This window comes from Moschus berezovskii, chromosome 4 (genome assembly GCF_049115385.1).
Source record: "Moschus berezovskii isolate FMDL1 chromosome 4, NW_MosBer_1.0, whole genome shotgun sequence".
In the NCBI taxonomy this organism is placed as follows: domain Eukaryota; kingdom Metazoa; phylum Chordata; class Mammalia; order Artiodactyla; family Moschidae; genus Moschus; species Moschus berezovskii.
In genome coordinates, this window is record NC_142463.1 from 63,279,532 (window position 1) to 63,304,829 (window position 25,298).

The 25,298-nt window shown below is 38.2% G+C and overlaps 1 protein-coding gene and 1 pseudogene across 2 annotated transcripts in view; one reads left to right on the forward strand and one right to left on the reverse strand.

Annotated features, from left to right (window-relative positions):
• The window catches only part of DNAI3 (dynein axonemal intermediate chain 3), an 85,178-nt gene that overhangs the window by 38,038 nt on the left and 21,842 nt on the right, over window positions 1-25,298 (forward strand). Inside the window, exons 12-17 of one of the 2 annotated variants that reach the window (XM_055402182.2) lie at window positions 617-703; window positions 3,933-4,061; window positions 6,760-6,833; window positions 9,738-9,885; window positions 11,782-11,869; window positions 23,651-23,781. In XM_055402182.2, coding sequence (XP_055258157.2) covers window positions 617-703; window positions 3,933-4,061; window positions 6,760-6,833; window positions 9,738-9,885; window positions 11,782-11,869; window positions 23,651-23,781 — 657 coding nt within the window. The remainder of the gene's footprint in view (window positions 1-616; window positions 704-3,932; window positions 4,062-6,759; window positions 6,834-9,737; window positions 9,886-11,781; window positions 11,870-23,650; window positions 23,782-25,298) is intronic. The other variant, XM_055402185.2, reaches the window with a different exon arrangement.
• LOC129540784 (heterogeneous nuclear ribonucleoprotein A1-like) lies at window positions 18,846-22,453 on the reverse strand (annotated as a pseudogene).

Here is a 25,298-nt window from a genome sequence, read left to right on the forward strand (position 1 = left end):
CTCTGCAACCCCATAGACTGTAGCCCACCAGACTCCTCTGTCCATGGAATTCTCCAGGCAAGAATACTGGAGTAGGTAACCATTTCCTTCTCCAAGGGGATCTTCCCAACCTAGGGATCAAACCCAGGTCTCCTCCTTGGCAGGCAGATTCTTTACCACTGAACCACCTGGGAAGCCCTGGAATTGGCCGTGATATTCACTGAAATAGAAATCATCATTTCCTAGCCTTTCAGTCAATTTTGGGTGTTTGTACTTAATTCTGGAGAATGGACTTTTCTCCTGGGTCTAAAGCAGTTGTCCCCACAATCTTCCTCCAAACAGAGGAAGAACTGTTCCCAAAGCAGAGAGAATTGCATGATGTGTACCTTGGATTAAAAAATTTTGGCATTCATTAACACAAGCACAAAAAAGAGCTGAAAATGCTTTTAGAGAGAACAAAACTTTTCTATATTTCCTTTAAAAGCTGCTGACTTAGGATATAGGCTATTTTTTATTATCCTCCCAAGGTGATTGATTTATCAGAGTACATACAGTACCAATAGATTTTTTTAAATGTTCAAGACTCAATTTGCTAATTCCTAAAAATATGTTATGATAACATTTGTTTCTCTTTTAGGTTGTCATGTGGGATATTACTGCACATGCAGATCGAATAGAAAATATCAAGGCAGGTGGTAGTAGAAGTAAAAAAGTCACTCTCAAGGTTAGTTTTTATAACTGCTCACCTGCAAGTTTATTCCATTCAGGAGTTTATCAAAAAGTATATGACAAGGTTGCCAAGCTAAACAAAGACTCAACAGGAAAAAAAAAGTAGTATTTCCTGTCTTCGCATCTGCTGCAGACACATTTTGAGTTGCTTTTATGGAGGCCCTTGAAACAATAAAATGGGAAAGACTAGAGATCCCTTCAAGAAAATTAGAGATACCAAGGGAACATTTCATTCAAAGATGGGCACAATAAAGGAAAGAAATGGTATGGACCTAACAGAGGCAGAAGATATTAAAAAAAGGTTGCAAGAATGCACAGAAAAACTATACAAAAAAGATCTTCACGACCCAGATAATCACGATGGTGTGATCACTCACCTAGAGCCAGACATCCTGGAATGCAAAGTAAAGTGGGCCTTAGGAAGCATCACTGCGAACAAAGCTAGTGGAGATGATGGAATTCCAGTTGAGCTATTTCAAATCCTAAAAGATGATGTTGTGAAAGTGCTGCACTCAATATGCCAGCAAATTTGGAAAACTCAGCAGTGGCCACAGGATTGGAAAAGGTCAGTTTTCATTCCAATCCCAAAGAAAGGCAATGCCAAAGAATGCTCAAATTACTGCACAATTGCACTCATCTCACACGCTAGTAAAGTCATGCTCAAAATTCTCCAAGCCAGGCTTCAACAGTACGTGAACTGTGAACTTTGAGATGTTCAAGCTGGATTTAGAAAAGGCAGAGATCAAACTGCCAACATCCGTTGGATCATCAAAAAAGCAAGAGAGTTCTAGAAAAACATCTATTTCTGCTTTATTGACTATGCCAAAGCCTTTGACTGTGTGGATTACAGTAAATTGTGGAAAATTCTTCAAGAGATGGGAATACCAGACCACCTGAGCTGCCTCCTGAGAAATCTGTATGCAGGTCAAGAAGAAACAGTTAGAACCGAACATGGAACAACAGACTGGTTCCAAATAGGGAAAGGAGTACGTCAAGGCTGTATATTGTCACCCTGCTTATTTAACTTATATGCAGAGTACATCATGAGGAACACTGGGCTGGATGAAGCACAAACTGGAATCAAGATTTCCAGGAGAAATATCAATAACCTCAATATGCAGAATGATACCACCCTTCTGGCAGAAAGTGAAGAAGAACTAAAGAGCCTCTTGATGAAAGTGAAAGAGGAAAGTGAAAAAGTTGGCTTAAAGTTCAACATTCAGAAAACTAAGATCATGGCATCTGGTCCCATCACCTCACTGCAAATAGATGGGGAAACAATGGAAACAGTGTCAGACTTAATTTTTTTTGGCTCCAAAATCACTGCAGATGGTGACTGCAGCCATGAAATTAAAAGATGCTTACTCCTTGGAAGGAAAGTTATGACTAACCTAGACAGTATATTAAAAAGCAGAGACATTACTTTGCCAACAAAGATCCTTCCAGTCAAAGCTATAGTTTTTCCAGCAGTCATGTATGGATGTGAACTGCTGCTGTTGCTACATCGCATCAGTCGTGTCCAACTCTGTGCGACCCCATAGACAGCAGCATACCAGGCTCCGCCGTCCCTGGGATGCTCCAGCCAAGAACACTGGAGTGGTTTGCCATTTCCTTCTCCAATATGGATGTGAGAGTTGGACTATAAAGAAAGCTGAGCACCGAAGAATTGATGCTTTTGAACTGTGGTGTTGGAGAAGACTCTTGAGAGTCCCTTGGACTGCAAGGAGATCCAACCTGTCCATCCTAAAGAAATCAGTCCTGAGTATTCATTGGAAGGACTGATGCTGAAGCTGAAACTCCAATACTTTGGTCACCTGATGGGAAGAACTGACTCACTGGAAAAGACCCTGATGTTGGGAAAGATTGAAGGTGGGAGGAGAAGGGGACCACAGAGGGTGAGATGGTTGGGTGGCATCACGGATTCAATGGACATGAGTTTGAGTGAGCTCCAGAAGCTGGTGATGGACATGACCGAGCAACTGAACTGAACTGAGGCCCTTGATTAGAAACACCACAAAACAGATTGTACTGTCTATCCCAGGATTTCTTTTTTGTGGTCACTGTTGTTAAATAAAGGATCCGAGGGATTCTCTAAAGTGAGGCAGTTGAAAAAGCACTGGAGAGAAGCTCCACGTGTCCAGACTCTAGATCACAGTTTCGTGAGTTTGGGTATGTTCCCCTACCCCCAAATACCCCCAAGCATTGATTTTCTTGCATATAAAATGAGTTACAATCCTTCCTGGTAATAATATTCTCTGACTTGTGAAGCCATGGATTCTGCCAAGAGGTCTGGGAAGAGATGCCTCAGCTCCCAGCTCAGTACTCACCTACCATTTGTCCATTCCCATCCCCAGTCCTTCAACCTGAGCGTCACGGATCTCCACTCAAGAAACCGTGGGATGTGGTCTTCTGTGCATTTAAAAAAAATACTCCTTCAAAAATGGGATCTCATTGGTTCTTTCGGGTATGGGTCAGTCTTTCTTGTAAAAAGTTTAGAGGTAAAATCTTAGACTAAACTGAAGTGGAAAGAAGCTAAACTAATTAGGGGCTTCCCAGGTGGGGCAGTGGTAAAGAACCCACCTGCCAGTTCAGGAGATGCCAGCAATGATCCCTGGGTCGGAAAAATCCCCTGGAGTAGAAAATGGCAACCCGCTACAGTATTCTTGTGTGTGTGTGCGCGCTATAAAACAACCATTTATTATGCTCATGGATTCAGTGGGTAGGCTTTTAGAAGCTTAATATGTTGGCTTGTTTCTGTTCCATTGTCTGGTGCCTCATCTGGGGAGACTGGCATCTTGAGGAAGGGGGCTACTTGGTAACTTGGGGTGGGACCATCCGAAGGCATCTTCACTCACATACTTGAGGGGCGATCTGGCTTTTGACCCAGACTTCCCTAGGCTGTTGACTGGTACGGGTGCACCTCCACATGGTGTCCCCTCGTGGTGTCTTCACGTGACTATTTCAGGCTTTCTTCTAGAACATCATAGAACATCACTTCCACTGCCCGCTTCAGTATTTTTGACTAGAAAAGCTCCCTGGGAACTGAAGCAGAAAGAAGATAATCTAAATACCTAACTGTATAATACATAGAAATACTAATTTATGTTTTTCCTTGAACTGGTATTTCTTCAAATTATTGATTTTAATTGGAATGATACGTCAAGTATGAGTTCCTTCATCAGCTCTCTGAAATTAGCACATAACTTTCTTGTAACATTTTACAGCCTATGTTTCTCCTCGAACCAGAGAGTAATAAAGAAGCAATGTATATCAGACACTGTGCAGTCTCCTCAATAGAAAGTGGACATAGGAAAGTAATTACAGATATACATTGGCTGCCTGATACATTTGAGGTGAGTCTTAATGGCTTCATACTTTTCTCCTGCTGACTTGTAGGTTTTTGGAAAATTTTATTCAAAGAGTTTATTTCAAGTAAACAATTTATTTGCATTTAAATTGTAAATTACCAGGAACTAAACATCACACACTGTGTCACTGTTGACAAACCAAGATCTGACTTGGGGATGAGAAGAAGGCCAGGATTTCAACTTCCATGGTTTATAAACCATTAAAAAAATGTAGGTAGTGTCAACACTGATATAATACAATAATGAAGAAAATGAAGGTTGTAAAAACAGAAACAAATATTTTACACCTTCACGAATTTAAATTTTATGATTTCGCTGTTTAGAGCATACAACTGAAGATCTGGGACGTGTGATAATGTGTCGTTTTGCAAGGTGGTCTTGAATTGAGTGCATCGCGAGGCTGATAGGTGAAAACTCTCGACACCTGTACCGTGAGGGAGCCCGGCTGACTGCCCAGCATTTGTGCTGCAGTGTCACTTTGCAGTCCTGTGCTTTACATGCAAAGTCTGGTGTTTGTGAATTTGAAAACTAATAAACCTCCCAAATGTTTCCCTCAAGGGACTAGGGGTCTACTATGTACTTTCAAAAATTAAAAGATAAGAATATTCTAAAAACTTAGAGTTATGAAGGGAGAAGGCAATGGCAACCCACTCCAATACTCTTTCCTGGAAAATCCCATGGACGGAGGAGCCTGGTAGGCTGCAGTTCATGGGGTAACTGAGAGTCGGACACGATTAAGCGACTTCACTTTCACTTTTCACTCTCATGCATTGGAGAAGGAAATGGCAACCCACTCCAGTGTTCTTGCCTGGAGAATCCCAGGGACGGGGAGCCTGGTGGGCTGCCGTCTATGGGATCACACAAAGTTGGACACGACTGAAGCGACTTAACAGCAGCAGCAGAGTTATGAAGGGTGACAGGGTATCCAAGTGGATTATGCAAAAATATAATTACTTTTCAAAGTTCTAATGGGCCAAAATAAATACAATGAATTAGAATATCCTAATCCTAGATTCTATAGTTTTCTAAGCTAAATAATATTGAAAGAAATTTAAAATATGCACACGTAAATTTTTTAATTAAAAAATAAAGAGCAAGTAGCAAAATGAACAAAAACATTTGCCCCAAATATCGTAAATACAAATTTTCCAGTAAATAAGCTAAACACATATACTGAAAAGCAATTAGCAGATAAACAGGAAAATCATTCAGACTTTCTAATAATCAAAGAAATTAATCATAAAGCAACAATAATGTATTATTTTGGACCTATTTAATTCTTACGTGAGACTTTCAAGTATTATCTTGTGTTAGAAAAGATGAAATGGTGAAATCAATAAACTCTACTGGTTCCAATATAAAAGTTTTAGAATACAATTAGCCAATTGGTTCTTAAATCATTCACATTTTCAAAGTTTTTGACCATTAATACAAAATTTGGGGAATTTATACAAAGAAATAATCCAATTTGTGTCCTAAGATACACAGTCACAGGCATATCTTGACAAATCATGTCAAAGTGTATCCATGAAAAAGATTGGAAAAGGATATAAGGTAGAACTATATTTGATTTTAAAAATTTCTATTTCCCAAACTTTCATAATATGATTATGTTTTGTTTTTTTTTCAATCATTAATGCATAAAGCGCCAGAGTAAGTGCAAGTCTGGAGTCTTGAGCTTCCTACAAGAGGGAAGCCTTATTAGAGGGAAAGGAAACATGGGTTCCTGATTGTTTATCAATCACAGTGGAAGGTGACAGCTGTAACGGAACCTGACTGGGCTCAGGCCACAGCAGAGTCAGCCGGGTTTCCAGGGTCCTCGCCCCTGTGACGCCAACAGGCCTTACCACTGCAGCACCTGTATGCCTCTCCCACCCCTACTTTTACTGTTTATTTGCTGCTGGAACCCTCCACCTTTGCCGTTTTGCTCATCAGTTCTATCGGGTAGGTAGGGTATTGGGGAAAGTAATTTTTCCTGTTGATTTGAGAGTAGCGCTGTCATAGGTTGCCACAAAAAATCTTCCACCTCCTTTGAGAGCTGGCTGGTTGGAAATCTGGACCTTCGGCACTCTAAGCCACTAACCCTCCTTGGACTCTGTGTGCTTAGCAGACTTGTGCCACTAATTACTGAAAGAATGCAGGTGCCCAGCAGTCACTGCATGCTGTATCTAATTTAACACCAAGCCTCTTACCTATTGATCTTACCTGCTTAACAGTCTCAGAAAAGCACCTATGTTCAGCTCCATAATTAACAGTGAAAAGCAGAATGCATTTCTGTTTTTCTATTACATTTTGCATTTCTAATACATTTCTATTACATTTCTAATAATAATAGTAATGAAGTTACGGCACATCATCTATATATTAAAAACCAGAATGGCTTATGACTACCTAGATAAGTTTTCAAATTGCAGTAACTGAAAAATCTTAGGATGGAAATTTATATTCATGCTAACTAAAACTAATTTTAAAATGTAAAAATGTTTCTGTGAAAAAGGACTGGAAAAGATGTATGTCAGAATTATATTTGATTTCAAAACCTTCCAGTTTCCAAATTCTGTGACTGTGTTATGTTCTTTTTAAAAATGTTAAAGAAGAAAAGATTTTATCGTAAAAAGCTTTGAGAAAAAAGTCGTCACTGTTCTAGGTACACAGAACTTATTTCTAGCATTTTTAAAAATAGATTAACAGATTGGGAAATGTCTTTGAAAATCGGAGTGGAATATCCTGTCAACTTGTCACTTGTTCGGCAGACTGGTATGTCTTATTTTAATCATTACCTATTTGTTTTCAAACAATATATTCTTTATCTGATGCTTATAATATGATTGTTGTGCTCTTCTGTTCCTTAAATAATCTTTGTTGCAGCAATTAAGCCTAATTAAAGGACAGAATTTTACATTGTTGCTGGTTTTAAAAAAATCTTCTTATGGATATGGATATATTGTAAAAAGAAGAATGAACTAGATTTCATGACTGGTAATATCAAATAAACATTATCCATAATTGTTCTGGTTCTTCATAGTCACATATTTGTAATTTTGCAATGTTTGTTTATATTCAATTTTATCTCACAATTATGAAGATGACAATATTTAATTCTTTTAGAAGGTGGAAGAGTCTTGCATTTTTTATTGTACATTTATTACAAATGTTTTTAAAAATAATTCAGTAACTATGTTGAAGAATGTTTATTTTTAAAACTTGTATCACTCAATTTATAGAACTGAAAATTCATAGTGAAGTAGGACATATAAATGAGAATAGTATTATCTACAACCAGATACTAGCAAAACTTTACAATTCCAAATAGCTTTGACCCCCATAGAAATCACGACACCTTAAGCTTTAGGCACTGATTGCAGCAGAAGCAGCTGTGGAATGGCAGATGAAGGCATAAATAAATTGAATTAGTTAATCCTGTGAGCATGTATTGGGTAAGGTTCTGTGATTACAAGCAACAGAAATTGACTATAGGTACCTTAAGTGAACAAAATTAATTTATTGGAAGTTTATGCCAATACTGTAATACATGCTTTAGCAGGTTAACTCTTTTTATATTATCAATAACCCTGAAAAAATACTTATGGATCAAGGAAATGAGACATTGAAGGCAAATACATCATGTATCTATAGCTCACTATGTATACAGTGAATAGCCAGAACGAATGGCCAGCCTCTTCCATTAGAAGGGATCAATCAGTTCCAACCATTGTATCACTGTTCAAGATTCAGAGAAGAGATAAATCCAGAAATAAACCCATACATCTGTGGTCAACTGATTTTCAACAAGGGTACCAAGGCAATTTAGTGGAGAAAAATAGTGTTTCAACAAATGGTGCTAGGACAAATGGGTATTGCCTTGCAGAAGAATTAGCTCACACTCCATACAAAAATTAATTGAAAATGAAATAAAGAGCTAAATGTAAGAGTTAAAACTAAACAGCTCTTAGAAGAAAACATGGACACACATAAATATAAGTGTTTATGACCTTGGATTAGGTAATGATTTCCTAGATATTACACCAACAAAGGAAATGCAAATCAGAATCACTTTTTTTTTAGGTAATTAATTTATTTTTTATTGGAGGCAAATTATTTTTCAATATTATATTGGTTGGTTTTGCCATACATTGATATGAATTTGCCCTGGGTTTACATAAGTTCCCCCTCCTGAACACCCCTCCCACCTCCCTCCTCCCTTTATCCTCCCTCTGGGTCATCCCCGCATGCCAGCCCCGAGCATCCTATAACATGCATTGACCCTGAACTAGTGATTCGTTTCACATATGACAACATACGTGTTTCAATGCCACAGAATCACTTTTGATTAGATACCACTTCACACACACTAGATAGCCAAAATAAAAAAGACCAAAAACTAGTAAGTGTTGTTGAGAATGTAGAGAAATTGGGATCTTCAAGACAAAAGAAATAATCCATCTGGTGAGGATGTAGAGAAACTGGAATTCTCAAAAATGATTCAGTTGCTCTGGAAAACAATCTTAACAGTTCCTCAAAAGATTAAACATAGGTGCTACTATGTAACCCAGAAATTCAAGTCCTTAAATATATATCCAAGAGAGATGAAAACCTCCACCCACATAAAACTTATCAACAAATGTTCACAGCAGGATTATTCATAATAGCAAAAGGGGGAAGTAACGAAGTTTTATTTATTCGTTCATCAGTCCATCAAATGATGAACGGGTAAATAAAGTGTAGTATAGTCCACACAATGGAATATTATTTGACAATAAAAAGGGATGATGTACTGATATATACTACAACATGAATGACCTTCAAAAACATGCTAAGTGAAAGAAGCCAGTCACAAAAGACCACATATTGTATGATTCCATTTATATGAAATGTCCAAAATAGACAAATTTGTAGAGATAGTAAGTAGATTAGTAGTTGCTCAGGACTGGTGGGAGGGACTGAAGGAAATGGGGAATGACTGGTAATCTGTACACAAATTCTTGGAGGAGAGGTGATATGAAGTCTTCTAAAATTGATTTTGGTAATGGTTTGCACAATTCAGTGAATACATTAAAAACCACTTAATTCTGTACTTTAAGTGAAAGAAAGTGAAGTGAAAGTATTAGTTACTCAGTCGTGTCCAGCTCTTTGCGACCCCATGGACTATAACCCACCAGGTTCCTCTGTCCACGGGATTCTCCAGATAAGAATACTGGAATGGGTTGCCATTCCCTTCTCCAGGGGATCTTCCCCACCCAGGGATCAAACCCACATCTCTTGCATTGTAGTCAGATTCTTTACCACCGAGCCATCAGGGAAGCACTTTAAGTGTACTTTAAGTGGGTGAATTTTGTGGCATATGAGTTATATTTCAATAAAGTTGTTAAGTTTTTTCAAAAAATATTGCATCACAAAAAAGATTGTCAGTCGCCAAATTCAACTGCCATGTATGATAATATTAGTCTCAATACTAGCAAAATCATTAAATAATCCTATAAACTTTATAATTCTCTAAAATATGAAATGTAAAATAGTCCCATTTCATTAAAATCTTAATTTTGGAGATATCAAATATAGCCATAATCACAATGTTAATGTATAGCAGTGAGAATGGTAGTCTTGAGGTTATACCTTTTCTTTGTACTTAGTTAAAAAATAAACTGTAAACCTTTTTTTAAGCACAATATGCTTTTGGGATATCAGACCACAGAAAGCCTTAACCCCTCAACCACAGGCAGAGAAAAAGAAAGAAGAAAGTATTGAAATTCCTTTTGATATACCAACTACTTTTTTGCATCTAGATCTCAGCTGGAAACCTCTCTCAAAAGTAAGTAACATGGGATTTAGTCCATTTTATTTGCTTATATACACTATATAGTTTGTATGCATAGATATACATATATACATACTTTAAAAGTAGAGCAACTCAGATTAACACAGGACATTACAACTCATGTATTCATTCAACCAATAAATTCTTTCTTTGAGAGGTATTATAATGTCTGCCTAGGTCAAGACAGAAATCACAGTTACCGTGAACTCAAGATGGATGTTTGTTCATGTATAAGCAAGCAGCAACTTACCAATGTTTTTTAAAAACAATTATTCATTATTACATAGCAGTTGCTTAAAAATTAGTAAGCTCTTAGGTTAGCCCAGAAAAGCTAATTTTATCAGTCTTATAGCCAAAATTCTACATGTTTTACCCATCAATAGTAGAATTGTATCACAATACCTATGACCAAATAAAACTGAAGGTAGCTGAAAGAATTATTTGTAGTTGTCTTCAATGGCAGAGCTTGAAGAAAAGTAATTTTAATATAAGAAAAGTAGGGCTGTGAATGAGATGTATGTGAGAAGTATGAAGAAGCTTCTGACATTGATGGCTCCTTTTCTTTGAAATGTCTATTTCCAAATTTAATATTTTTATTTTCCTTTGATTTACAAGTATCACTAAAATTACATTATCATGCATTTGTTCCCATTGGAAGGGAAAGCACAGAGGTGAGAATATTCATGAAGTAACTAGGATTAGAAATTTTCTGGGCAGGATTTATAGAGCTGTTCAGTTCAGTTCAGTCACTCAGTTGTGTCCAACTCTTTGCAACCCCATGAATCGCAGCACGCCAGGCCTTCCTGTCCATCACCAACTCCTGGAGTTCACCCAAACTCATGTGCATCGAGTCGGTGATGCCATCCAGCCATCTCATCCTCTGTCGTCCCCTTCTCCTCCTGCCCCCAATCCCTCCCAGCATCAGGGTCTTTTCCAATGAGTCAACTCTTCGCATCAGGTGGCCAAAGTATTGGAGTTTCAGCCTCACCATCAGTCCTTCCAATGAACACCCAGGACTTGTCTCCTTTAGGATGGACTGGTTGGATCTCCTTGCAGTCCAAGGGACTCTCAAGTGTCTTCTCCAACACCACAGTTCAAAAGCATCAATTCTTCAGCACTCAGCTTTCTTCACAGTCCAACTCTCACATCTATACATGACCACTGGAAAAACCATAGCCTTGACTAGACAGACCTTTGTTGACAAAGTAATGTCTCTGCTTTTTAATATGCTATCTAGGTTGGTCATAATTTTCCTTCCAAGGAGTAAGCGTCTTTTAATTTCATGGCTGCAATCCATAGTTTTAAAAGGAACAAGTAAACAAAGTTCACCTGAGACTAGCTGTATAGCATGTGGACAAGATTTCTAACGGAGAAAAGTGGGGAGGGAGCCATGAGGGGAAAACCTTGTGTGTGACGGTTGCCCATTCTGGAGCAGACCCCGGCCACTGCCGGAACTCAAGGACTTGTATTTCCCTGAAGGGAACTGACAGTTCCAGGGAGGTGCAAGGTCCCTGCACAACTGTTTAGAACTTTCTTCAACTGAAAGATTTAGGGAACAGGGAAACAGGCCATTATTTTATATTAAAACTAACAATAAGATATTATGAAACAGAAGACAAAACAGTTTGAGAAATTTAACAACATATGCGACTTTGGGATTTGGAAAGGAGCCCCCAGACAAGCTCCCCTCAGTAGCCCGGTTTTAGAAACTGTGGTTTAGGTGCTTTCTGTGGGGAAGAGCAACCAAAATCTGAGGAAGAATGGAGAAGGGAGGAAAAGAGGGAAGTAGGGACATAGCCATGTGGGGACAGAGGGAAATGCAAGAATAAATCAGCCGTGGACAGTTTAAGAATATATGGTAATAATCATTCCTATATGTTCTCTCAAAAGATAAAGCTGTCTAAAGGTGAAACAACTTTAGACCACTGCCCAACCAAGTTAAGCCTGAGTGAAGACAATCTCCTTTTCAAAGCACAAGGTAACTGCCTTTGCTTATTAAAAAGGCATTTAATAAGGTTCCAGAGTTAGTAGTTTCAAGTACTACTTGCTGGGATAGTCTAATTTGTAAAAAAAAATACAGAAAAGCAAATCCTCCAGTATGGAATTTTACAATGGCTGTGATAGCTACAGCAAGCACATTAAAACTGCCTGAATACACCAAAAGCCTTGATAGAACTCAGTTCAGTTCAGTTTCATAGTTATTGAGCACATTCATATATTTTTGAAAGCTCATTATACTAAAACATTTAATGAAGATCACTTAATGAATATGTATGTGCTCAAAGAATAATTCTACAGAATGGAATGCATCTCAAGTCTAGCAAACTAAATTATGAAGTACTCAGAAACAAACCACCATTCTCAATCAGAATAGAAAAAATTAGTGTTTATATACCACCATAATAAAACTGAGCAGAGAAAGAACAATTGATTTTTAAATATATCTCAACCTGTATACTCTTTTGGAAGTAATTGAAGGGTGTGCTTATAAACTGTCAAAGCTTAAAGGTTTGCATTAATATCCCACCTGGAGAGCAACGCATAATGAAAGTATACTGGAATCACTAGCATCTGAAGTATTTTCCAAATATTTGCCCTATCAAAAAGATTTACATTTATAAACTGTTCAATGTTAATTAATAAGACACATAAGACAAACATATAACTAATATCAAGCTTGGGCAAAATTCACCTTGAAGGTGTATTTTTCATAGAAACAACCCGATACCTCATGCTGAAAAGAAAAAAATGGAATCACAGAATTTTTAGAGACATTTTCAAAACAATATTAACACATTGCATGTGTTTTATGTATTCGGGCCTCCTTCATTCCAGAGGGTGAGTAAGGAGAGCTCCCTCCTCCAACTCCTCTTTGTATTCCATTATTGGTTTCCATGTACTGAATTCCAGCCATGGGTCAGGTAATGTGCTAATATTGCACATGCTTTTATTCATTTAACAGATATTTATGAAGTATTTATTTTATGCTATGCTCTGGGAGTTCAATGGTGAGTAAAATAGACACTAGTAATCAAAACAGTCCTACAAGCTGGGAGTTATCATTATCAATGTAAAATTAAGGAAACCAAGACTGTAACTTGTAAAAAGTTGTCGATGTCCTAGTCTTATTTTTTTAACCTAATGAAAAAAGATGATCATCAGGGTATTAGTGCTTTTATCCAGTTTATAGTAAGGGTACGATTATGGCCTTTAAAGTGTGGGCTTTTTTTCCTTTTAACCACTTTATTGAGGTATAGTCAACATACAGTAAAATGCACATGTTAAAATGTTCAATCTGATATATTCTGACATATTAAAAACCCCTGAAACCATCATTGTAATCAAGATAATGAGCTTATCCATCACTTCCAAAAGTTAACTCCTGTAGGGACTCTCTTTGCAATCCCTTCCTCCAGGACCTCTCCCACCTCCACTCCCAAGCCACCACTGATTCACTTTATGTCACTAAGAGTTTGCATTTTCTAGAGTTTTATGTCAATCACACAGTTATACATTTTAGGTCTGTCTTCTTTTGATCAGCTCATTATTTGGGGATTCATCCATGTTGTTGTGCATATCAGTAGTTTATTCCTTTTTATTCCAGAGTAGTATTTCATTGCTTGGATATACCACAGATGTTTATTCATTCCACTGTTGATGGGCATTTGGCTTGTTTTCAGCTAGGACATAAATAAAGCTTCTGTGAATGTTCATATACAAGTCTCTGTAAGGACACATGCTTTCATTTGTCTTGGGTAAATATCTAGGAATGGACTGATTAGATCATATGGCAGATGCATGTTTAACTTTTAAACAAACCACCGGTGTTTTCCAAAGTATTTGTACCCTTTTACATTTCCCCCTGGCAGTATATGAGAGTTTGCTGTTCTCCTACGTCCTCACAAACAGTTGGTGTGATTGGTCCTTTTAATTTAATCATTCTGAAATATGGTGTGTGTGTGTGCTCTGCCACTCAGTGTGTCCAACTCTTTGCAACCCCACGGACTGTAGCCCATTAGGTTCCTCTGCCCATGGAATTTTCCAGGCAAGAATACTAAAATATGCTATTGATATCTTATTTGCCTTTATCTAATGGCTAAAGATGTTGACCATATTTTCATGTATTTGTTTACCACCTGTATATCTTCTCTGGCAAAGTGTCCAAAACTTTTGCCAACTTTTTAGTTGTATTGTTTGATTTCTTATTATTGAGCCTTATGAGTTCCTAATATAATCTGCATACTAGTCCTTTATCAAATACATAATTTGCAAATATTTTCTCCCAGCCTGTGATTTATACTCTAATAAATTGTTGTGTTATTCTTCTAACATTTCCTTTGAAAAGCAGCTTTTAACTTTAATAAAGCTAATTTATGCTCCTTCTTGACCCAAAGCAGAGGTCTTTCTAAAGTATCTAAAAGATCTTTCTAATGCTTTTTAAAATGCGTTATGAGATATGACTACTTATTTAAAAAAAAACAGATGAATTGTAACTTTAATGTTCTTCAAGTGAGTATAATTTCTATTGATCCTTCATTTCTTTACGTTAGACTCTTACCCCATCTCTTTCTGAAAATTTCCTAAATATGTTACCATCTCAGGAGACAGAAACCTTTTTTTCCTTAGAGAACATCATATTTCGTTTTAGTGTAGGCACAGCTAACAATAGGGAATGGGCACATAAAGCTCAATGTGGTAAGAGCATTATTTAGAAATACTGTCATCCTTTAACTTTTAAAGGATAATTTTCCCATTGTTATTATCTTCATATCTGTGTCTATTCAAAACATTTATTAAATTCCTACAAAGTACCAGTGTCTGAGGATATATCTGTGCATAAACAAGTCCCTACTTTCAACGAGCTTACATTCTGGTGGGACACACACTAAAATAAATGACAAATACATATCTGTATCTGCTTAAGGAAGGGCCTATATAAAATAAAACTTGAAGCATGCCCCAAATGCCATCAAACAGGAGCGTCATCAAATGAATGTTCTCTTTCCAGACAAAGTCATTTTGTTGAGTTCTTTTTGGTTTAGTCACTAAGTTGTGTCTGATTCATGATCCCATGAACTGTAGCCCACCAGGCTCTTCTATCCATGGGATTTTCCAGGCAAGAATACTGGAATGGGTTGCCATTTCCTTTTCCAGGGGATCTTCCTGACCCAGGAATCAAAGCCATGTCTCCTGCATTGTAGGCAGACTCTTTACCAACTGAACCACCAGGGAAGGGCAAAGTCACTCAGTCATGTTTGATTCTCAAATACCATAGTTAGATAGCCAACTCCTGCTAGCTGACCGGCGACAGGAGGCAGAACATGGCCATAGTAATGCCTTTAGAGATAAGAGGCATGTGTTAGATAGATCCAAGGGATCACCAAGTTAAGTATTTCACTTGATCCCCTGGATCTTTCTAACATATACTTCTTATGGCCCTTGGAGATTTCTTAGAAAAAGGGATATTTGACTAAATCAGCTCAGAAAAGAGGTATGGACATATGTTTTTAATTCTCATCTGAGACTATAGTTGGCCATGTCCTCTTACCTGTATTAAGTTGATATGTCAACGGTACCACAAATCAGAAAAAGACTTAAGTTTCACTTGGTGATCCCCTGGATCTTTCTAACATATGCCTCTTACCTCTGAAGGCACGACCATGTCCTTCCTGCCTCCTGTCGCCAGTCACCTTTCAGGAGTTGGAGATCTAATTATGGTATTTTGAGATCTTCCTTGCACACACTGCCATCTCTCCACCTACTCTGGCCAGATTTGGACCTGTTGACTAGAACACACTCATAGGCTTCTCTATCACATTTTGCTTGTTACGATGGGTTCACTGACTAAGAATCACGGGTGCGTGCTGTTCTACCATCATTTTCCTGAGTACGCCTTCAGTTTGTGTCTGGTACTCTGTTGCCATCTAGTGGCCACAGGCCTGCCATGTTCAGTTCAGTTCAGTTCAGTCGCTCAGTCGTGTCCGACTCTCCGCGACCCCATGAATCACAGCACGCCAGGCCTCCCTGTCCATCACCAACTCCCAGAGTTCACTCAAATTCATGTCCATTGAGTCGGTGATGCCATCCAGCCATCTCATTCTCCGTCGTCCCCCTCTCCTCCCGCCCCCAACCTTTCCCAGCATCAGAGTCTTTTCCAGTGAGTCAACTCGTCGCATGAGGTGGCCAAAGTATTGCAGTTTCAGCTTTAGCATCAGTCCCTCCAATGAACACCCAGGATTGATCTCCTTTAGAATGGACTGGTTGGATCTCCTTGCAGTATAAGGGACTCTCAAGAGTCTTCTCCAACACCACAGTTCAAAAGCATCGATTCTTCAGTGATCAGCTTTCTTCACAGTCCAACTCTCACATCCATACATGACCACGGGAAAAACCATTGCCTTGACTAGACGGACCTTGGTTGGCAAAGTAATATCTCTGCTTTTTAGTATACTATCAAGGTTAGTTATAACTTTCCTTCCAAGGAGCAAGCGTCTTTTAATTTCATGGCTGCAATCAGCATCGGCAGTGATTTTGGAGCCCCCAAAAATAAAGTCTGACACTGTTTCCACTGTTTTCCCATCTATTTCCCATGAAGTGATGGGACCAGATGCCATGATCTTTGTTTTCTGAATGTTGAGCTTCAAGCCAACCTTTTCACTCTTCTCTTTCACTTTCATCAAGAGGCTTTTGAGTTCCTCTTCACTTTCTGCCATAAGGGTAGTGTCATCTGCATATCTGAGGTTGTTGATATTTCTCCCAGCAATCTTGATTCCAGCTTGTGCTTCTTCTAGCCCAGCCTTCCTGATGATGTACTCTGCATATAAGTTAAATAAGCAAGGTGACAATATACAACCTTGACGTACACCTTTTCCTATTTGGAACCAGTCTGTTGTTCCATGTACAGTTCTAACTGTTGCTTCCTGACCTGCATACAGGTTTCTCAAGAGGCAGGTCACATAAAAGTCAGTGCTCTTCTAAATAGTAACTTTTCAGTAAGGTTTTTTAATTTTTGCAATCAGTCTGAATCCCCTTTCTTAAAAAAAAATTCTCTCTATATTTCTTAAAACTTCTCTTGCTATTGTGAATGGGAATTCTTTTTTAAAATTATAATTCTGAATTTATATTAAGTATAACACAATGCTGATTTCAAAGCAACTAACTTGCCTAAACCTTTTAGTTTATCTAGAGATTCTCTTGAATTTTCTTTGAAAGCAACTCTGTGAATCCTATTCACTTTGTCCTTTCTATCCATTTTTTTCATGGTAAATTTTTTCTAGTATTCTTTTAATAAATAGTGATCTTCAGAGAGATATTTTCAGGAGCCGATTTTATGAGCCAATTGTTGTATCTCCTCTTATCAAGAAAAGCACTAAAGTCCTTCATGGTGATGACGAATCCCCATGATACCAAAAGCTTCATGGGACTAGTAGAAACCTTCTGGAAAAATATGTGCTTAATTTCATATATTCTCTTTTCACCAAAATCACATATATACTGACCTTTCCCCCCTGCCTCTTTGGGGTAATTTTTCAGAGCTTTTTGAGGTGCTGTCTTTATATTCTTATAAGCAACAGGATGTGGATTTTGGAGGCTGGGTTTAAATTCAAAAGCCACAATTTATTATTTGAGCAGATCTGTCTGTGCCTTCCCCCACCCCCCCGCCATGTGTTTGAAAGGAGAGAGATGAAACTAAGGGGAGTAAATAATAGCAGTGACTACCTCCTAGAGTGTTATGAAGATAAAATGAGCTAATACAAGTAAGCTGTAAGAACTGCCTATCAGCAGCTCACAATCAGCATTAGCTACCATCTGTGAGACCTTGGGCAAGCTACTTAATCTCTCTGACCCTCAGTTTACTCACCCTTGAAGGAGGATTAACACTTCAACACCTTGGGAGTTATTGTGAGAATGGAATGATATGGTTTAGTGCACACAGCTTAGTGCCTGGTATGTAGTCAGCACTCAGTAAATGTTAGCAACTATTAGCAGCTGCTGATGGAAAATTCATGACCTGTGTGGATAACATTGAATTCAATACATATCCAAGTTATTCCAGGCAAGTCTGAATAAATGCAGCTGATGATAACATTTTTCTCAGGCCTCAGCCTCTTTGACTATCAAATTAAACACTATTGACTAAGCCCGTCTTCTTGGAGCTCCCATCTTGGATTCTGAGATTTTCCTGATCCCTGTTTAGTTTCCCTCCTCTGATCTTTTTCCTGGCTCCATTTCACCTTGCTGCCCTCTCATCAGGAATTTACCTCAAGCTCTAACTTCAGCTGTGTTTTCCCTATTGCACACTCTCCCTTTGATAACATAGTGTACTCTCCCACCTGTGCTGAGAATCCTTAAATCTTGTCTCTCACTGTCTCTTTGTACTGAACCCACCCTACCCATACAACATCAGTGCATCCAGAATAGAACTCATAACGTGAGTCATCCCTGCCTCTCTCCTCAGGCCCCCATGCCCAGTCTCTCACAGAGGATAACTAAATCTGTGTCCACAATGCCTTTTCCTTTTTGCACATTTGCCTTTTCCTTTGCATTATCAGCAGTGACCCTCGGATGAGGCACTTGGTTTCCCTTGTTAGACCAGGGGAGCACTCCCTCAGGAAACATTTTTTTTTTGAGGGTATTAAATCTTTTATTGATTACACATGATAATGGATGATACACAAGCTTCATTCCCATCTATAACTTTATCTGGTACCATAATTCAATTTAGATATATTGCATAGGATGTGTCAACAATCATTAATAATAATATTAAAAAAACTCCATGAATTTGCATGGGCGACCCTTTAAATGGTGAACTCCAGGTCACAACACAGTAACTGTCAGTTCAACTACACCAAGGTTCTGAAGACAATAGCTTCTCCACCAAAGCAGGTTGTAAATAAATTTCAAATGGAACCTGGTATCACCCTGAAGGAATTCTAACTTCAAACGGTAGTTTACCAAAATGGCTTCAGAGTAGACTAACTTTACACAGCACATTAAAAAAAAAAAAAAAGACATTTATTCTGTGTCATGATCAGACTATTACATTTAGCAATCAACAGCATGGGTGCAAAAAAAGAAATCTACATTAAAACCCTTTGTTGGAATGCTTTACACTTTCCACAGAACAGAAGCTAAAATAACCTGTTATACAATTAGTCACAAGTACAGTCCTCTAGTTTTTTGCCCATACACATGAGTATTGTCTAAAACATGTCTTCTTTGCAGCAGCTAGGCCCTGCCACCACTGTGCTTGGCTGAGTTCACGAATCTGTTGTAACCTATAGCTTCCCTGTCACTTCTCTGGCTCTCCTCTCCTGCTGAGCTTTGTTTCCTGGCAGTAATTAAAACCTTCTGCCACTGCCATAGCTACTGCTGCTGCTGCTGGAACCACCATAGCCACCTTGGTTTCGTGGGGCCAGAACTTCTACCTCCAAAATTTGCTCCTTTCATGGGTCCAAAATTTGAAGATTGATTGTTGTAACTGCCAAAATCATTGTAGCTTCCACCACTTCCAAAATTTCTTCCATCATTACCAAATCCATCATAGCCATCCCCACTGCCACCATATCTGCCACCACCACGGCTGCCACCAAAGCCACCTCAACCACTGAAGTTTCCTCCACTACCAAAGTTGTCACTCCCACCCAAACCACCTCCACGACTGCCAACAAAGTTTCCAGAACCACTTCAGCCTCTCTGGCTGGATGAAGCACTAGCCATCTCTTGCTCAGACAGGGCTTTTCTCACTTCACAGGTGTGGCCATTCACAGTGTGGTATTTCTGAATGACAGTCTTGTCTACAGAGTCATGGTCATCAAAGGTTACAAAAGCAAAGCCTCTCTTTTTGCCACTGCTTTGGTCTGTCATGATTTCACTCACTTCAACTTTCCCACACTATTCAAAATAATCTCTCAGGTGATGTTCTTCAGTGTCTTTAATGCCACCAACAAAAATCTTTCACAGGTAAATGGGCACCAGGTCTTTGAGAATGCTCTCTCGCAACGGCCCTCTTTGGTTCCACAACTCTTCCGTCCACCTTGGGTGGCCTTCCACTCACCTCCTCCACCATGGCGTATGTGACAAACCTGAAGCCTCTGGGGTGCTTGGTGTTTGGATCCCTCATTACCACATAGTCTGTGAGCGTTCCCCATTGCTCAAAATGGCTCCTCAGACTCTCATCAGTTGTTTCAAAGCTCAATCCTCTGATGAAGAGCTTCTGCAGCTCTTTCGGCTCTTTGGGAGACTACATGATGGCAGTGGAGGGGGGAAAGACTTCACCGATGCTTTCTTGGCAGTGTCCATGGGCAGAAAGGAGTAACCTAACGAACATATCTCAGGAAACATTTTTTAAGCATATATTCCCAATGAACATGTATTTATTTACAATGTATTTATGTATGTTCTACTCTGGTAATATATTTATGTACATTATTTTTAAAAGAAAAACAGACATAAAAATGTGAAGAATTTGAAATAAATATTTTAATTTTAATTTTATGTATTAAATAGATATGAAATGCCTTTTTTGCTCTTGCTAAATGCATTGTGAATAATATCTTTTAGTAAGAACAATGTGGTTGAATGTGTCTAGTTATTTCTTGAAATGTTGATGACACTGTGTAATACAGCTAGTTAAAGATTCCATGTTTGGCTTACTTTGGTACTTGTTTTTAATGTCTTCAGTTCAGTTCAGTTCAGTTGCTCAGTCATGTCTGACTCTTTGCGACCCCATGAATCGCACCACGCCAGGACTCCCTGTCCATCACCAACTCCCAGAGTCACTCAAACTCATGTCCACAGAGTCGGTGATGCCACCCAGCCATCTCATTCTCTGTCATCCCCTTCTCCTCCTGCCCCCAATCCCTCCCAGCATCAGAGTCTTTTCCAGTAAGTCAACTCGTCACGTGAGGTGGCCAAAGTATTGGAGTTTCAGCTTTAGCATCAGTCCTTCCAATGAACAGCCAGGACTGATCTCCTTTAGAATGGATTGGTTGGATCTCCTTGCGGTCCAAGGGACTCTCAAGAGTCTTCTCCAACACCACAGTTCAAAAGCATCAATTCTTCGGCGATCAGCCTTCTTTACAGTACAACTCTCACATCCATACATGACCACGGGAAAAACCATACCCTTGACTAGACGGACCTTGGTTGGCAAAGTAATATACTTTGGTTGGCTTTTTAATATACTGTCTAGGTTGGTCATAACTTTCCTTCCAAGGAGTAAGCGTCTTTTAATTTCATGGCTGCAATCAGCATCGGCAGTGATTTTGGAGCCCAAAAAAATAAAGTCTGACACTGTTTCCACTGTTTCCCCATCTATTTCCCATGAAGTGATGGAACCAGATGCCATGATCTTTGTTTTCTGAATGTTGAGCTTCAAGCCAACCTTTTCACTCTCCTCTTTCACTTTCATCAAGAGGCTTTTTAGTTCCTCTTCACTTTCTGCCATAAGGGTGGTGTCATCTGCATATCTGAGGTTATTGATGTTTCTCCCAGCAATCTTGATTCCAGCTTGTGCTTCGTCCAGCCCAACATTCCTCATGATGTACTCTGCATATAAGTTAAATAAGCAGGGTGACAATATACAGCTTTGACGTACTCCTTTTCCTATTTGGAACCAGTCTGTTGTTCCATGTCCAGTTCTAACTGTTTCTTCCTGACCTGCATACAGGTTTCTCAAGAGGCAGGTCAGGTGGTCTGGGATTCCCATCTCTTTCAGAATGTTCCACAGATTATTGTGATCCACACAGTCAAAGGTTTGGCATAGTCAATGAAGCAGAAATAGATGTTTTTCTGGAACTCTCTTGCTTTCTCCATGATCCAGCGGATGTTGGCAATTTGATCTCTGGTGCCTCTCCCTTTTCTAAAATCTGCTTGAACATCTGGGAGTTCATGGTTCACATATTGCTGAAGCCTGGATTGGAGAATTTTGAGCATGACTTTACTAGCGTGTGAGATGAGTGCAATTGTGCAGTAATTTGAGCATTCTTTGATATTGCCTTTCTTTGGGATTGGAATGAAGACTGACCTTTTCCAGTCCTGTGGCCACTGCTGAGTTTTCCATATTTGCTGGCATGTTGAGTGCAGCACTTTCACAGCATCATCTTTCAGGATTTGAAATAGCTCAACTAGAATTCCATCACCTCCACTAGCTTTGTTCGTAGTGATGCTTTCTAATGCCCACTTGACTTCACATTCCAAGATGTCTGGCTCTAGGTGAGTGATCACGTCATTATGATTGTCTTGGTCTTGAAGATCTTTTTTGTACAGTTCTTCTGTGTATTCTTGCCACCTCTTCTTAATATCTTCTGTTTCTGTTAGGTCCATACCATTTCTGTCCTTTAATGTCTTACCCAGTATGAAAAGGGATTGCTCAAAGTGTGTAGATCCCAAACAAAGTAAGTGTTGGTTGACTATGCTTAGTAAATCATGATGGTTATTTTTTACTTTTGTCTGAGATGATGGTAAAGTGTTTTTGAAATGCAAAATGTATTTTTAGTATAGTTGAAGTTTTCTTCTTCTATTTATTTTTCATTTATACTTTTGTCAGTTTTTCCATGGTTGATATATTTCCAGAGGATATATTAAGGGTGTGTGTGATGAGTAAAGTATTGTGAGCTTACATTTCTTTATGATCTTTCCCAGGAATATAATATCACATTAAAAAAAATAAGTGATTTGGAAAAATGCCCAAGATATATCTTCAAGAGAACAGAAAAGAAGGATAAAAAGCTAGAAAACCCACTTAAAAAATAAATTGTCTACATATAATCACCAAAAAGTAATATGAGGAAAATAGACCAATATTTTAATAGTGATACCTATGGGAAATGTGATAGTGAATGATCTTTGCTCTTTTATTCATGCTTTTCTCTCTTTTTGAAAGCTTCAGTTAACATTTATTAATTTAAGATCTCAAAAAATAGCATTTATTAATTTTAGGTTAATTAAAATCAATCAGATGCTTTTAAAAAGATAAAAGTTACAGATGACATTTGAATTTCACCCCCTAGTTTAGTTGTGCTCTTACTGTTTACGTGGAGAGCTATGATATAGTATAATCATTGATGTTCATAAACAATAAAGCTGAAATAATGAGCCAACATTAAATAATGTTCAACATGCTGTGTTTATGACAAACACAAATAACATGTTAGATGGATTTAGTTTTTAGCAGTTAAAAAATTTACACGCTAAAAAAAAAATTACACGCAAAAGGCTAACCTTGAATTATTTTTTAAAATTGCTGTATGAAGCCAACTATATAAAAATCATATGAATTGCTCATTAGAGATTTTCAAGGGTGTTAATTCAAGGGAAATATCAATGATATCTCTTATTGAGAAAATTCAAGGGTTGTTATATAACCTAGAGGATGTATTTTGTGTCCAGTATACTGTCAATAATTCTGAGATGATATAGATATTGTAGAAGTGACTTTCAGACTGTGCCATGGAAACTTTTAGAGCCCCTGAAAAGTGGGCAGAGGAGTCTTTTTCCCACCCAAGAAACACTTCAACCGGAGCAGTGTAGCTTTGATCAGGTTTACAGGCAAAGGATTCCATATAAACTTTGGCTTGAAAAAGGCATTCTCCTGCTAAATTAGAAGTCTAAAAATTCTTGGACTTTTGCCCACCACACTGGGGAGGAAGTAGGTTGGATGTGTGTGACAAAGGACAGAGAATATAAACTAATCATATTTTAGAAGATCTTTCACTGTAAATATGTGCTTCTTCTATCCAAATGTCTCTAAAAGAAAAAATATTAGCCCAGAGCAAAGCGGTGAAGGCAGGAGAAATGAACCCATATCAGAATCTGGAGAATGCATTGAACAATATTCTCAAGCCAATAGATGACTTCTGCACCAAGTTCTTTGTGGGAACAGAGGTGAGTTGGAATTACCTGCTTCTAAAACTAGCATTTAAATTACATTTAAAGATATGATTCTGACCTCTATAGTATGTTTGTCTTATGAGGGCTTACAATAATTTTTTTAGTCTTCTATCTTTGGGCCTACAGTATTTATCCTGTTTTCATATTTTCATATGCTTGCTCACATTTAAAAATTTTAAATTCAGTGTCTCATAGATTCATATTTGAATAGTCTATCAAGTTCTTAGATGTCTTTAAATTCATAAATGTGAATAGTCTATAAAATTAGATATGACTTTTTACTAATAAAATCTATAAAATTAGGTATGACTTTTTACTAATAAAAGACTATACAAGTAGGTATGACTCTTTTTACTAATAAATTATCAACTTGAAAATATTTATCAAACACCTATACAATATGGAAAAACCATGTTAAGTGTTTCAGATTTACTAAGAAAATATATTGTTTTGTTAGGCCAGTACAATCTAGTAGGAGAGTGAAAAACTCATTCAATTCAAAAGGTAAATAGCAATTGGATATAGTAACAATAATGACAAAATATGCATAAACATGAAATTTACCATCTTGACCATTTTTGTGTATACCATTCGGTGGTACTAAGTACATTCATATCGTTGAGTAACTCCAGTTGAGTTCCAGTTGAGTTATTTCAAATCCTAAAAGATGATGCTGTGAAAGTGCTGCACTCAATATGCCAGCAAATTTGGAAAACTCAGCAGTGGCCACAGGACTGGAAAAGGTCAGTTTTTATTCCAATCCCAAAGAAAGGCAATGCCAAAGAATGCTCAAACTACCGCACAATTGCACTCATCTCACATGCTAGTAAAGTCATGCTCAAAATTCTCCAAGCCAGGCTTTAGCAATATGTGAACCATGAACTTCCAGATGTTCAAGCTGGTTTTAGAAATAGCAGAGGAACCAGAGATCAAATTGCCAACATCCACTGGATCATGGAGAAAGCAAGAGAGTTCCAGAAAAACATCTATTTCTGCTTCATTGACTATGCCAAAGCTTTGACTGTGTGGATCACAGTAAACTGTGGAAAATTCTGAAAGAGATGGGAATCCCAGACCACCTGACCTGCCTCTTGAGAAACCTGTATGCAGGTCAGGAATCAACAGTTAGAACTGGACATGGAACAACAGACTGGTTCCAGATAGGAAAAGGAGTCCATCAAGGCTGTATATTGTCACCCTGCTTATTTAACTTATATGCAGAGTACATCATGAGAAACTGGGCTGGAGGAAGCACAGGCTGGAATCAAGATTGCCGGGAGAAATATCAATAACCTCAGATATGCAGATGACACCACCCTTATGGCAGAAAGTGAAGAAGAACTAAAAGGCCTCTTGATGAAAGTGAAAGAGGGGAGTGAAAAATTTAGCTTAAAGCTCAACATTCAGAAAACAAAGATCATGGCATCTGGTCCCATCACTTCATGGGAAATAGATGGGGAAACAGTGGAAACAGTGGCTGACTTTATTTTGGGGGGCTCCAAAATCACTGC